Source organism: Chelmon rostratus, chromosome 7 (assembly GCF_017976325.1).
Source record: "Chelmon rostratus isolate fCheRos1 chromosome 7, fCheRos1.pri, whole genome shotgun sequence".
In the NCBI taxonomy this organism is placed as follows: Eukaryota; Metazoa; Chordata; class Actinopteri; order Chaetodontiformes; family Chaetodontidae; genus Chelmon; species Chelmon rostratus.
This window is the reverse complement of record NC_055664.1, coordinates 17512764-17525729: the sequence shown is the minus strand read 5'-3', so window position 1 is coordinate 17525729 and position 12966 is coordinate 17512764. Positions and strand designations below refer to the sequence as shown.

Below are 12966 nucleotides of genomic sequence, written 5' to 3'. Positions count from 1 at the left end.
TGTGCAGCCTGTGCCTGGTGTTTGACCCCATCTGTTCTCATTAAACCTCTTAGCTGTGAGTAAGATGATACACAAAAATGAATGAGCTTAAAGGTTCGTTGTTCACCTTGGAAATTGTACCGTGACAAAGAATATCTCAACACAAGTTCTACTTAATACAAGTATTCTGGTGCCCTAAGACACATTTTGGTCATCTATCCTGTATGTGACCACCTGTTACGTGCACATGTTAGGTCACATGATACTGATGAAGACCACAGGATGTGGCTGACAGCTCCAGAAATTTTTCACTACCTGGACCATGTGCTCAGAATTGTTTTACCAATTAAAGAGGGGTGTTAGCAATTGTTTCTGGCCCGACAAAGATCTAGTTCAGGCAAAATGTTTTGTAAAAGGTGTTTTATCTGAAATTTCTGGTCTCTGTTTCGTCCTTGTTGCTGTGTTTTATGTACAAAATGGGTTCTGGTAAAAAAGAGAGATCTTCTGGCTCTTTAACTTACACGTTAATTAACCTCCCAAAACAACTCTCCTCTTCAGTTCTCATAATTTTCTCACCAGTCTAATGAAATTGCATGAATCAGATATTATCGAATTTGCTGATTTACACAGAGGATAAGTCTCACGTGTTTTCAGTACTTACTATTGCTGGACTTGAGGTCTCTGTGGATGATGGGTACGAATGCTTGGTTGTGCAGGTAGTCCATCCCAGTGGCAATCTGGACTGCCCAGTTCACCAGAACCCTTGGAGGAACCTTCTTTCCGGCAAGCGCTCGGTTCAGAGCGCCCCCTCTGGCATACTCCATCACCAAGCACAGGTTTGGTTCCCGCAGGCAGACCCCACGGAGAGAGATTATGTTGGGATGCCGGAGCATCCAGAACAGCCTGGCCTCCTGCCGCACGCTCTCTGCTGTGACACTAATATCCTCATCAGGGTCTTGCCTGGCAGCCTTTACTGCTACTTCTTCTTTCCGCCACACTCCTTTGTACACCTTTCCAAACCCACCAGCTCCAATCACCTCTTCCAGGAGCAGTTCTGAGAAGTCTATCTCCAAGGGGCATTCACCCACCCCACCTGCCACCAGCCCTCCCGCGGTCAGCTGCTGGTAGTTGGCAGCGTCCCCCTTCGTGACGTAGTTGCTTGGAAAGATACCCACCTTGTCCTGGATCTTGCCCGTCCACCAACCCTCGTCCCCAGACACTTTGGAGTCTTTTGAGAGAACCTCAAGGAGGTCCCCGCGCCGCAGGGTTAACTCCTCATCTGCTGTGGCCTCATAGTCGAACACTGCCGTCCAGTAGGGGTTGGGGTTGTTGGCCCCACAGCGGTGACCAGGGTGAGAGTCTGGGGAGCCGGAGGAGGAGATGGTGGAAGAGTTCCAGCTGCTACCATTCTCTACCTGTAAGACCGGGGCCGGAAACATCGGCGGCGGAGGGGTCATATTCGGAGGCATGGAGGACGAGGAGGAGGTAGTAGAGGAGGGGGGTCCGGGTGGGATTAGGCAAGGGGGAGGCGGGGAGCAGCAGCCCCCACAGCTGGTGCAGGACAGGGGGGCCGCCGTGCTGCTCGCTCTGCCGTATGGGTTCATGGCAGCCTGACTGCTGTTTGATGCTGTAGGTCTGCCCTCTGTCAACTCAGGCACAAAATCCATACAGGGCCCATTGACAGAGACGAGGTGTCCTCGACCATCAGTGGGGGGGAGAGGGGATCAGAGGATCAGAGAGCTGCAACTGCTCTCCCCCATCACCACATCTTGCTGCTGAAACTGTGCCAAATCCTGTCACCGGTTGCTGCTGTGCTGTTGCTACGCAGTGTGTAAGTAACATGTATTCCCAAAGGCAAGTTCATGCAGGGACAATGTAGATCAGGTCAAACAATGACACTCAGCTGAGCAGATCCATGAGTGCACCCCCCACCCCCCACCCAATTGACTGCTTCCACAATTGTGTCTTTTAGCAAGCTGCCACAGACTGTCACAGGAGACAGGAATATGTGTTTATCCAAGAGACAGCAGGTCTGATGAAATCCTTTAGAAAGACGCCTTCAGTCTAATGACTTCCTGATCAGTTAGTGAGTCCTGAAATTAAATCAAGACATTATTTCTCTCACTGGCCTCTCAAACGCTGCCTACCATTAATAAAACATTTACATACTTGATAACAATCCAACATTGCTGTTACAATAATATATAATATAATATTTTAACTCAAACTAAATCAAGGCTTGTGGTTTACAGTTTTGAATCATTTGCCCTAATAAATACAAAACCTTTTCTGTAGTCACCATCAGCCCATTGGGAATTAGCGTCTTGACTCTTTGAGCTACAGAGACACTCAGAGGCAATAATGAAACCACAACTGATTAATTTTAAGATGAAATGCGGACTGTTTAGGCTGCCAATAAAAACAGCAGTCTGTGTTTGAGCTGAGTGAAAGCCTCTGAGCAGGGGTCCTCATTATTTCTCATCCAGCCCAGTGTAGATGCACCTCCCCCGCCAGCCATCTCCATGAACATGGGCTGCTTTCTCTGCTTTTACTGTGTTTGGAAATATCCGCGGATGTTCGCCCTACATCCCGACAAGCCGGTCCACGCTAAATCCTGCATGCATGGCCACTCATGAACCGGTTCACCGTCCCTGAATAGCTTTTATCAAAAAGGCCCCGTCCATTTTAAGACAGCTGGGGAATTACAGAAAGAAGGGGACGGCTGGGCAGGTATTCAGTACAGCGCTGTGAAGTGGCACCGCGTTCAGCATCCAGCCAGGTCTGAGCACAACAAACCCGCCTCCGTCTCTGCGCAGCGGCCTGGTTCAGTCCCCTCTCCTGGGCTACATCTGTGATGGTAACGAGTCCCCGATTAGGAAAGAAACTCTTCTTCACTGGAGGCGGTAAAGGGATGCCAGCATTTTTCATTATCCTGCTGCCTCGAGAGCACGCGTGGCAGTGTCAGATCATCAATCAACAGTCCTGTAGCGAAGGTGCGGGGTTGTTTAAATGTCCACGGCTTCCTTAGGAACGACAGAAACCATCACACTGTGCCAACAAGGTGGAAAAGATTGTCAACGAGGGTTTGCATGGAGGCATTGCAGCATTACAGCATCTCTGATCCTAGTGGACGAGATGAAATAAAGCGATGAAGGGATCCACTCCGGCTCCATGTTTCCTTCATCAATAGATCGACACCCCGTCTCAGTAATAATAATAATAATAATAATAATAATAATAATAGTAATAGACTAGCAATAATTAAAGAGTATAGTTGTTGATTATGCGTGCAAAATATTGTAAGTAACCGGTCTCCGCTTGCGTCTTCCGCCCCAAACAGCTTTATTTTAATACGTAAACAATTCGCGTTTACTGTAACCTAACCTGGACACTGAGGGCAGCAACATCCACCGACACCGTCGCATGGGCGTGTGGTTGCATCCGAGTAAGAGGCACCATCCAGGTCAGTAACCCAATTCAGTGACAAATGAAAACGCTCCCGGGAGTCCCTGTGCGTGTTGCTCAGCCAGCTGTCCGGAGGTCCGTCGCACTCAGGCGGGCTTTATCTCCAGAAAAGACGTGACATTTCGAGCAGCGAGCTGTCAGTCTGTGGGCTGACTTTGCATCCGAATACACCGGGGTGCCGTTCGCGTACGTACGGACAAGTGCTTCCTCTGTCACTGATCTCCAAAACGCAGGGATGGTTGAAGCGCGCACGCTGTCTGCGCACCTACTCCCATCACATGTGTGCAGATCGGGGTGCGGCTCGCCGCGCAGGCCGGAGAGGAGGACGCCACAGTCTGCTAGAACGGGGCTAGGCAGTGCTGGTGGTGAGGGTGTGGTTGCATTGTGGGTAATGTAGTTTCTGCGGGATCTCCTGCTGACCCACATCATTCTGGCAGCTCGTGGCCAAATATTCAGCATATATAATCACACGGAAAAGGATGAGTGTCATCAAAGATATATTTAATTTATTCTACAATGTAGTGCTTTGCCCGATTGAATGAAGACTAGCAGATGTCAATGCAACAATGTCTTACAAAAATTGAGTACTACTTAATTTATTCTCAGTGAAAAATGTATCTTCTTTCCTTTCCACATGGTCTGGGGTCAAAGGTCAGCGAGAGAACAACATCCCCCTGGCCAAGCAGCATTTTGCTCAAGAACACTATGAGGCAGTGTGAGGCTCATGCAATTGAGAGGAACAGTGAATCCATTATTCTTCTTATTCTTTCAAGACTAGAATTAGCACACACCTGGAAAAATGTGCCAGATGTTGTTTTTTTTTAATGCAATGCTTCAAGAGCATGCAGTGAGGAGAAACAATGTCATATTTTTTCTTGACATTGCATAAGATGTTTTTTTTCTGAGAACACATTACACATAACATGACATGGTTGAAGGTCTTGTACACATTGATGTCATTTGTGACGATGTTATTTTAAACTATAACATGATGATAATGTCCTAATTTCATTGCATTTCAGAATACAATCAATTAATGGGCTATTCAGACATTATGTGTAATACTAATCACTTAATTTTTGAGCTACACTGACCCCTGGTGTCTAAAGAATGAAACACAAAGTATTTATGGCGGTTCAGTGTGCTGTGCATGTTCAGAAATATGCAGTGCTGGAAAGTAACTAAATACATCTACTCAAGTATTGTAATTCATGTATTTTCACTTCACTTGAGTACTTAACTTTAGTCAGCTACTTTTCTACTCTACTAGATTTCAGAGGATAATGTACTTTCTACTTGGCTTCATTTGTATGACATCTTTAGTCACTTCTCAGTTTAAATCTTTACACAGAAAACTTATGATTCGTTTGTAAAATGGTGCATTGTTACGGTTTAGTAATAGTAACAGATACATAATGCATGGTAGTCAAAATTAGGTCCAATTTGATGGGCTACAACATTAACAGTAATGTTAAAGCATTAATGATCAGATAATATAGCATATGATACAGTACCATTTCAATGACAGCAGACATTCTGTTGTCTAAGGAGTTATTTTGCGATTGATACTGTAAATATGTTTTCTTGCTAATGTCTTTATACTTTTACTTAAGTATAATTTTGATTGCAAGACTGAGTAGTTTTACAGTGTAATGTTTCAACTTTTACCTCAGTAAAAGATTGAAATACATCTTTATCACTGAAAATACGGGTATCACTCCAGTAATACTTACTTTTTTATCATCCAAGCAGAACCTACAGTTTCAACAATTTTTTGCCTCCTTAATCTACCTTTTCCCATCATTATTTTTTGTTTGTTTGTTTGGAGAAACCACTTCCATCAACCTATCAGAATTTCCTGTATTCCCCTACCGTCAAATCCTCAAGTTCAGTACTGTTGTAGAGTACATAGGGTTAAGGTGGACTTTAATGCTGTGACTCTCTGTTGCTGTGTTACTCTGTCAACACCTAACCTATTGTAGCATAATGTATGTTTATTCTATTTAGTTTATTTAACCAGGCAGGCCACCAGTGAGCTTGTTCCTCAAGATCATCTGACTAAACCTTATCAATCAGGGTCTGTTCAATTATAAAACCCGTCTAACTGGCAAGTCTCATAAGTGAACTGAACTTGATATGATTAGTTTTTGTATCTAATGAATGTTTAGCCTATTGTAACTCACACCTTACAGAGATTAAAATTCATGAGCTCACCGTGTGTTTGTTTTTCTCTTTCTTTTTGTATTTATGCATGCACTGATGTGATCATAACCAGTTGACAAAGGCAGGAAAAACATTTTAAAGAAGATTAGAGCTGTAGTTTTAATAGTTTAGATTCATATTTACCTGTACTTTGATGACTTGTCTTTGATTTAGATAATTCATAAAAGTATATATATATTAATTTGTGAAATACTGTTAACTGACAGGACTGATTATGTTTAGCAACCACAAGGTTGTGCTATTGACTAATTTGTGTACCCTGCATAACCAAAGTGTGATCATACAGCATGATAAATATACAGAATGTCTCTCTAGTGTTATTTCTGTAACTGTTTACACTCATATGTAGTTTCCCGTTCCTTTAATATTCACAGCAAAACTCCGTCACGTTTACCAGATGGTCATTAAAACTACGTGTGTGTCCACCGTCCCAGCAGTAGTAGTCTGCTGCCCCCTGTGTGTTACTATCAGTAGGATGCGCCAACCGGAGCTGCGCATGCGTAGTGAGCGTGCGGGCGCAGCTTCGCCGTGGTTTCGGTTGAGCATTCTTGGCAACGTCTCGCTCGGTGAACAGGCAGCCGACCGTCGGCCAACGAGTGTTTCCACAATGTCTGGAGAATAATTTTAACGGAGTAGGAGCCGAGCGGAAACACCGGAGCAGCGTTAGGTAAGGTATTTGCTCTTTTGGTCTTGTCTGAACAGTTTTAGTTAAACAGTGCGGGCTATTCAAAAGCGCTGAAAAGTGACGAGTGAACTAAACGCTAGCGAGCAAGGCGAACACCGAGAGGCAGCCAAGCCGACCAACTTCAGTCAATGCAGAGCAGGCTCCTTACTACGGCTCAGCCGTTAGTCTGAATAACGTCAATACCGAAACCCGTTTACAACGGCTCAGTGCTTCACATCGACCCCCGGTCATTCAACGTAGCAACGTTGGATATATACGCTCAAAAATGCCGCTATCCGCAAAAATTTATTAACTACCCAATATACTACAACCTTCCTGATCATAGAGGTTCCAGTGCGCATGCTCACAGTGCTGTTCAGACTTCGGATTTGTAGTTTTTCGTACCTGACTTGATCACAGTTGTAAGGGCCAAGAGAATACGGTAAGACTACAAGTTCCAGACAATGGGAGCTTTGTTTGGGAGCAGAGCTAGCCAGCTAGTTAGCCCGGACGAGCTTTGAATTTCGAGTAGTTGTGCTGCAAATCGGAAGTTGCCATGGCTGGAGATTTGTTTCAGAATGAGCTGCATGGGAAGTCTTTTTTTCCCCTGTACGTTAAACACACAGGTGTGTTTCAGAGGAGTGTTGCAGTAGTTTTGAACGACACTGGTTTGCAATGATGGGTTGTGCAACATGTTTTAATGTTGTCTTAAAAGGAGAATTAATCGTGCTCCTCTGTGGTGGGCATGCAGACTGTTCAGATGTCAAAATACGTGTGTGCTGTGTGCAGGATTAGCAAGTGCGTAGTATACATGTGCATGTATATCTGTGAGTTTGTGTGTGTGCGTGTGCGGTCGAGTGTGTACACTGAGATGGGGAGGTGATGATGCCTCGGCGTGTCGTCTCCCTTTCATAGAGGTCTCCTGCGTTGCTGCTGTATTCCCCAGCCCTCAGGAAACGACACGTCGAGTATCAGGATGATGGATCTGTCATGCAAGAGCAGCAGTGCATGGCAGCACTGCACATATTCTGGGCATCATTTACTCTGGTTTTCTCCCATCTGGAACTAATGGAATAATTATTACTACGGAAAAATCTGAGAATAACAATTAAGTGTCTAACCCTGGTTATCCTACGGCTTACCCGCCTGTAACAGCAAGTGTTGATCGCAGCTCAGCCCACCATTTGCAGTACAATGGGGAAATCCTGCATTTCATCTTCACTTTGAGAGGAAATCAGATTTGAATGCAGTCAACATAATTCTGAACTGTGGAGCTGATGCAGAATCATAAGGTTCTCCATACTGTAAATCCAGTTACCTTTTATCAAAGGCTGTCTACCAGCCTCAAGTTATTTAGGAAATCGTCAGTGCTTATAATTCCCATGAAGAACTTTCCATCTTTTCAATGGATATTTGCAAAACTAAGCAGACTTAATGTTTACGGCCTTTCTGTTTATCAGTCTGTGCCATTCCAGTGTTGTATGTGTTTTGCTGGAATTTCAAAGCTCATTAAAATTATTAAGCAGTGTCCTGCTTAATGACTCCTGGATCAGCTGTTGCGAGTTTGAAACAGCTTAGATTCGTTAGTCCACCATATTTGCTTGTAACCTTCGCTAACACACTTACTTTATATGCCCTTCAGCTGTCTTCTTTTGTACCTCTCTACCTGTCTGACAAAGCAGCAAAAATACCATTAATTGATGGTTGGGGGGAAAACTGCAGCACACATGTAGTTCAGTATGGCGTATTACATCAGTGAGTGCAGCTGCATGTCCCTGCAAGCAGTTTTTGATGGATATATTGAAAATAACAGGAGCTTGTTACTTGAAAGAGATGAAGCAAACCTGCAGAAAGTACCACTTCAGACTGTTTTGTAAATACAGTGGTGCAGCTGGAATCTTCAAATGCAATGATTATGTTATCAGAAATGTAAGGTTTAACTCCTTTAATCCACTATTGCATGGGCATTTATACAGCAGGGTGTGATACTGCCATAACTATGCTGTAATAGTCCCTTGTCACTTGCAATAGTATGTCAATGTAAGGGACCAAAAATAACATAGCCCTTAAAATGACAACATAAAAAAATGCCATTGGCATCAAATTCTTATATCTTATACTTAAAGTTCTGGTCTTAACTATGCATCAAATATCAGACCAGTCTAATCTAGTATTATCTTAAACAGTTGTAGTGCCGCATTTAAAGGTTTGCATATCTGCTATGTAGCATGCTGAAGTAATAAACTCTTTGCCAAATGCCACTACGTTCTCCAGGTTGTACAGTTTGGGTCACCTAACTCAGTTAAATGTATACTCTGCTGGGATCTCCTAAAAAGCAATGTATAGATTCATACAAACATAATCCCTCTCAATCATCGCTTCATGACCCACTAGAAGTGTGTGGCAGTGTATTTATTTGCAGAGACCCTGCCCATATTTTTTTATTTCGTGTTTGGGACCTTTCTGGGCTGCAACCTTTGGGCAGTGCAGCCCCCAGCCAATAGCAGTTTAGCAGGTAAGAACGTGACTTTATAAAAAGGTTGTGATCAGGTGCCAGACCTTAAGCAGCATGCATCCAAGAGGTAGCTGTGAAAATAGCAGGCATAGAGCTGAAAATGGTTTGTTTACAGTAACCGACCTCTCTTGCATAGTATATCAGTGTAAGTGAGACATCTTTAAAATCACTCCCCTTAACCCCATGCTATTGTAAGTCTAAGGTATGTGCCATATTTATGAAGTCTTTGAATTGGTTGGAAAAATATGTCACTTTAAAATTATTTCTCTGGTAGAGCCTCATCTTTACAATCAAAGTGTAGAGCTGGGGATTCTATAAGAGTTCAAGAATATGGTTCATACCTTTTTGAAATTGTCCAGAATATGCTTAGTTGCCCGTATAACATGATTTTGGGAAGTCCTGCCAGGTCTACAATATCAGTACAAGCGTATTTGCTTTGGTATTTTTTTTTAACAAAATCACATCACATCATTCATGCTGATCTGTGCTCATTTCATAACTTTGGACCCACGTCACATAGTTGTAAAGCACCTCCAGCAGTTGACTTGTACCCGGCTCCACTGGGTACGAGATAACAATTGCTTACAGTGTGTGATTCTGAGGAACATCTCATGTTTTGTGCTACTTATCCTGGTGTTTCATTGCAAAACAGCTGTGGGAACAAAGGATCCTGTCTTCAAAGAGAGCTGAATGTGGGCCACCTGAGTTATTTCGCCTGTAAACATTACATTGAATCACCATGTCTTATCTTGGCAGAGGTGACTCATCAGTTGTTGGTTTCTTCCTGTTTCTTTATTTTTGACAAAGATTTTAAAGAACTCACTCACAGGCATGCAGTCATGGTCATCTTTCGGGTGAACAGTACATTTTTCTAAGAGGGTCTTTTGTGCAGTATTTCAAGCAGCAAATATTTTTGATTCAGCTACAGCTCTGGTAAAAGTTCTCCTTCCCCAACCGCGACACCTTGGCAGCCCTCCTGCTGTTTGTAATTTTAGAACGAAAAGCCTCTTGCCAGGTTCCTATTTAATCCTTAGAGGCGTCTTAGTTGAATAAAGGTTAATAGAAATGAACAATTACGTGTTCTCACAGTGTGCTAAAGAACACACTCACACACACACAGTACGGTACCTTAAACAACATCCATCACCGATCATTGGGTGTATCCTGATAGGTCAGAGAGAAGGAGGACAATACCATAGGCCAACTTATGCCATATGGTCTATGTCAGGACGCACAGTGAATGCAGAAACGTGTGTTTTGAGGTGAATGAACATGTATCATAGTCTTAAACTTGAGTTTATAGTCTGCTACAGGCTACTGACATTCATTTCTTATTGAAAATTGCTCTCTCTATGTTTATTGCTCCCTCATGCTGTTGATTTGTAGTCCTTTTAAACTAAGACTGCAATGCAGGTTCAACCCAGGTATGTGGTTAATCTGAGTGGGTCACCGCACGTCATCACACCTGGCATCACAGCCATCTCCCAACTGGGGCTGAAGGCAGTTGGGACATTAACTGATTATTGATTAAGAAAAAGGTGTTTTTAGTTGGGTTGACATTTATGTTGCTTTTTCTGACCATTTTTTAATCAGATAAACCTTACCCTACCTTATTCCTGCGACAAGGTCTCCAAATATGTAAGTCAATGTTGTCGCTGTGACACAGTAATCCAAGTCTTTAGTTCATACAACACCTCTTGGATGCATACACAGGACAATCTAAGACTGAATACAAAATATAGGCAAAGCAAGGCAAGTTTATTTATATATCACCTTCCAAATTCAGACGCAATTCAAAGTGCTTTGCATTCAAAAAACATTTAAAAGAACTGCAAATGTGAAAATAAATCAAGCAAAGTAGCAATAATGTAGATTCTAGATTCAAATAAAATACAAATGGACAAAAATGTAGTTACAGTCCAGTAATAAGGAATCCACTATATACTAATTAGATTATTCACATAAGTCAGTCTTGTTAATATTTTAACAAAGTTTTACTCATTCACTGGTCTAACAAGAAAGAGATGGAGAGAAAGCAGTACAGCAACTGAGATTGCATTGTGTGGGTGAGAGCTAGGGTGGATGCAGAGAAGCTGAAAATGAAATTTTATTTGATAATTATGTAACATAGTGTAGTTCTATGTAATTCTGTGGTTTAGCTGTTTATGGCACTACAGCTGTAAACTAGAGTCTGTGTGAACAGCAGTGTCCTCAGAAAGAAAGATCTCTGCTCACCTGAATTTGTAACATGTGCATCAGGGTGCAGCAAAACTTCTCCTCTGAACTGTCTTCCTGGTCTACACAATCAGTCAGTCATCAGTCATCAGTTACATGAAGGAGCATTACAACTGATCCCTAATACTGTATATACTTCCATATATATATATATATATATATATATATATTGATGTATACTCAATAAATAAAAATACAAGCGGCAACAGAGCTTTTTGACTTCAATTCAAGGGATTAACCTATCATAGCAGTCTCATGTAAATGGGTCAAACAGAGGTTGAATGTGCCTTCGGTAGACCTGCGTCATAGATGAGTATTAGTCTGAGTGCAGGTGTACAGTTTAAGATGAAACGCATTAGACCACCAACGGTATTGCAAGTCCGCCCGTCCACTCTCTTTGATGTATTTGCCTCCCTTGAGGGTCTTAACCATAAATCAACATACATGACAGTGTCAAGAGGTCAGAGATTTACAGAAAGAGGAGCACACCATGTTTCTTGAAATGAGTCTCTGCTTTATGGCCTACTGTGCAGCCATAAAACATTTGCTAGGTAGGCAGTTGATCTATCATGACTGCCTCCTCATTTTTTTCTTTTTCTCACTCCCTCAGAGGTCAAATTCCCTCAAGGTGTTGTTTACCAATCTGAGTCTCCTTCTCAGGGAAGAGGATGAATCACAGAATCACACTCCTGTGCATAAATGTCCAAAGTGTGCCTTTCATTTGGCTGATAGCGCTGACAGTGTGCGCTTTCTATCTTTTACGGGGGTTTGGGTCTTCTCAGTTTGAATTTAAGACGGAGTTGATCTCCCAGGCGCTGCATAGGCTTTCTTCTCTTGACTCCTCTCTGTGCTGGATATGTTTGACTGGGGTAAATATAGCCTGTTGGTTTTAGCTCGAGGATAAACACAGATGTTGAGGAGGCCTTTCTTGCCACAGGTCGGCCTGAGTCCTCCCGCTGGTCAGTGCTGGTAGCAGAGGGAGAGAGTGAGAGGGAATGCCTCACCAGCCAACCACAGCACACTTAAACAGGACTATTGGACATGAGACTAAGCTTTTGACAGAGTTATAGGAGATGTATGCATATTTAGACAGCCTGACAAAGTGCTGTGCATAAAGAGTGATTTACGTTTGGCTATATATGGCTCCTCATTTAGCAATTTAAAGTGAAGGCCACTCTACAGATTTACAAATGGATGTCCACTTGAGAAAAAGCCTGCACTTAGCTTCAATACTTGCATCTGTGTTTATTGAAATAGAGGAGAACTTGAACTTGATTTTCACAGACCGGACTGTAAGAAAGCCAGCCCTGACTGTTTGGGTTATTTCTCAATTCTCACACTGAATCCAAGGCCACGAGGGACAGGGATTGCTGCGATAACTGGCTATAGGCCTGCTTAGTCCCTGAGCAGTGCTGAATGTGCTCATTTCCATAACATTAAGAGCTCTTATCTGCTTCTCTCCCCCTTTATAATGTTTCTCTCTAGCCTATATGCCTCTTTTAAAAGGGACTGATGATGTTAAATGGTGTTTCAGTGCTGTGCTGTAACAGACTGTTGATGATAGGAGCACAAATCGCGCTTTCGTTCTCTGGGGAACAGGCTTTGTTCGAGAGACTTCCAAAGCATTGACACGCACATCCATTAATATGAATTGTCATGCAGCTGAGAGGGGCAGCAGCTACCTTTCACTCTGTAATGTCTTCATTTCCTTTATTCTTCCCACATCCTGTTTCTTGTGTCTTAGGAGTTGAGTTTGTCTGCCGCTTTAAGGGAAAGAGTGTGTTGTTACACCTGTTTCATATCTGTCTCTGACTGAGGCATTACACATAAAGTTGACAGGTGGTGCGTGTATGTGTGTGTGCATGCACAAAGAGCTCTGTCATAC

General features: G+C 42.9%; 2 protein-coding genes across 3 annotated transcripts in view; one reads left to right on the top strand and one right to left on the bottom strand.

Moving 5' to 3' along the window:
- Nucleotides 1-1646, bottom strand: part of map3k10 (mitogen-activated protein kinase kinase kinase 10) — a 34704-nt gene extending 33058 nt beyond the window's left edge. Inside the window, exon 1 of the mRNA XM_041940645.1 lies at nt 641-1646. Within this exon, the coding sequence (XP_041796579.1) occupies nt 641-1646 (1006 nt within the window). The remainder of the gene's footprint in view (nt 1-640) is intronic.
- Nucleotides 1647-6240: 4594 nt separating this feature from the next.
- The window catches only part of sipa1l3 (signal-induced proliferation-associated 1 like 3), a 71436-nt gene continuing 64710 nt past the window's right edge, over nt 6241-12966 (top strand). Inside the window, exon 1 of one of the 2 annotated variants that reach the window (XM_041939987.1) lies at nt 6241-6334. The gene's annotated coding sequence lies outside the window, so the exon portion shown is untranslated. Of the gene's footprint in view, nt 6340-12966 lie in introns of both variants that reach the window. The other variant, XM_041939988.1, reaches the window with a different exon arrangement.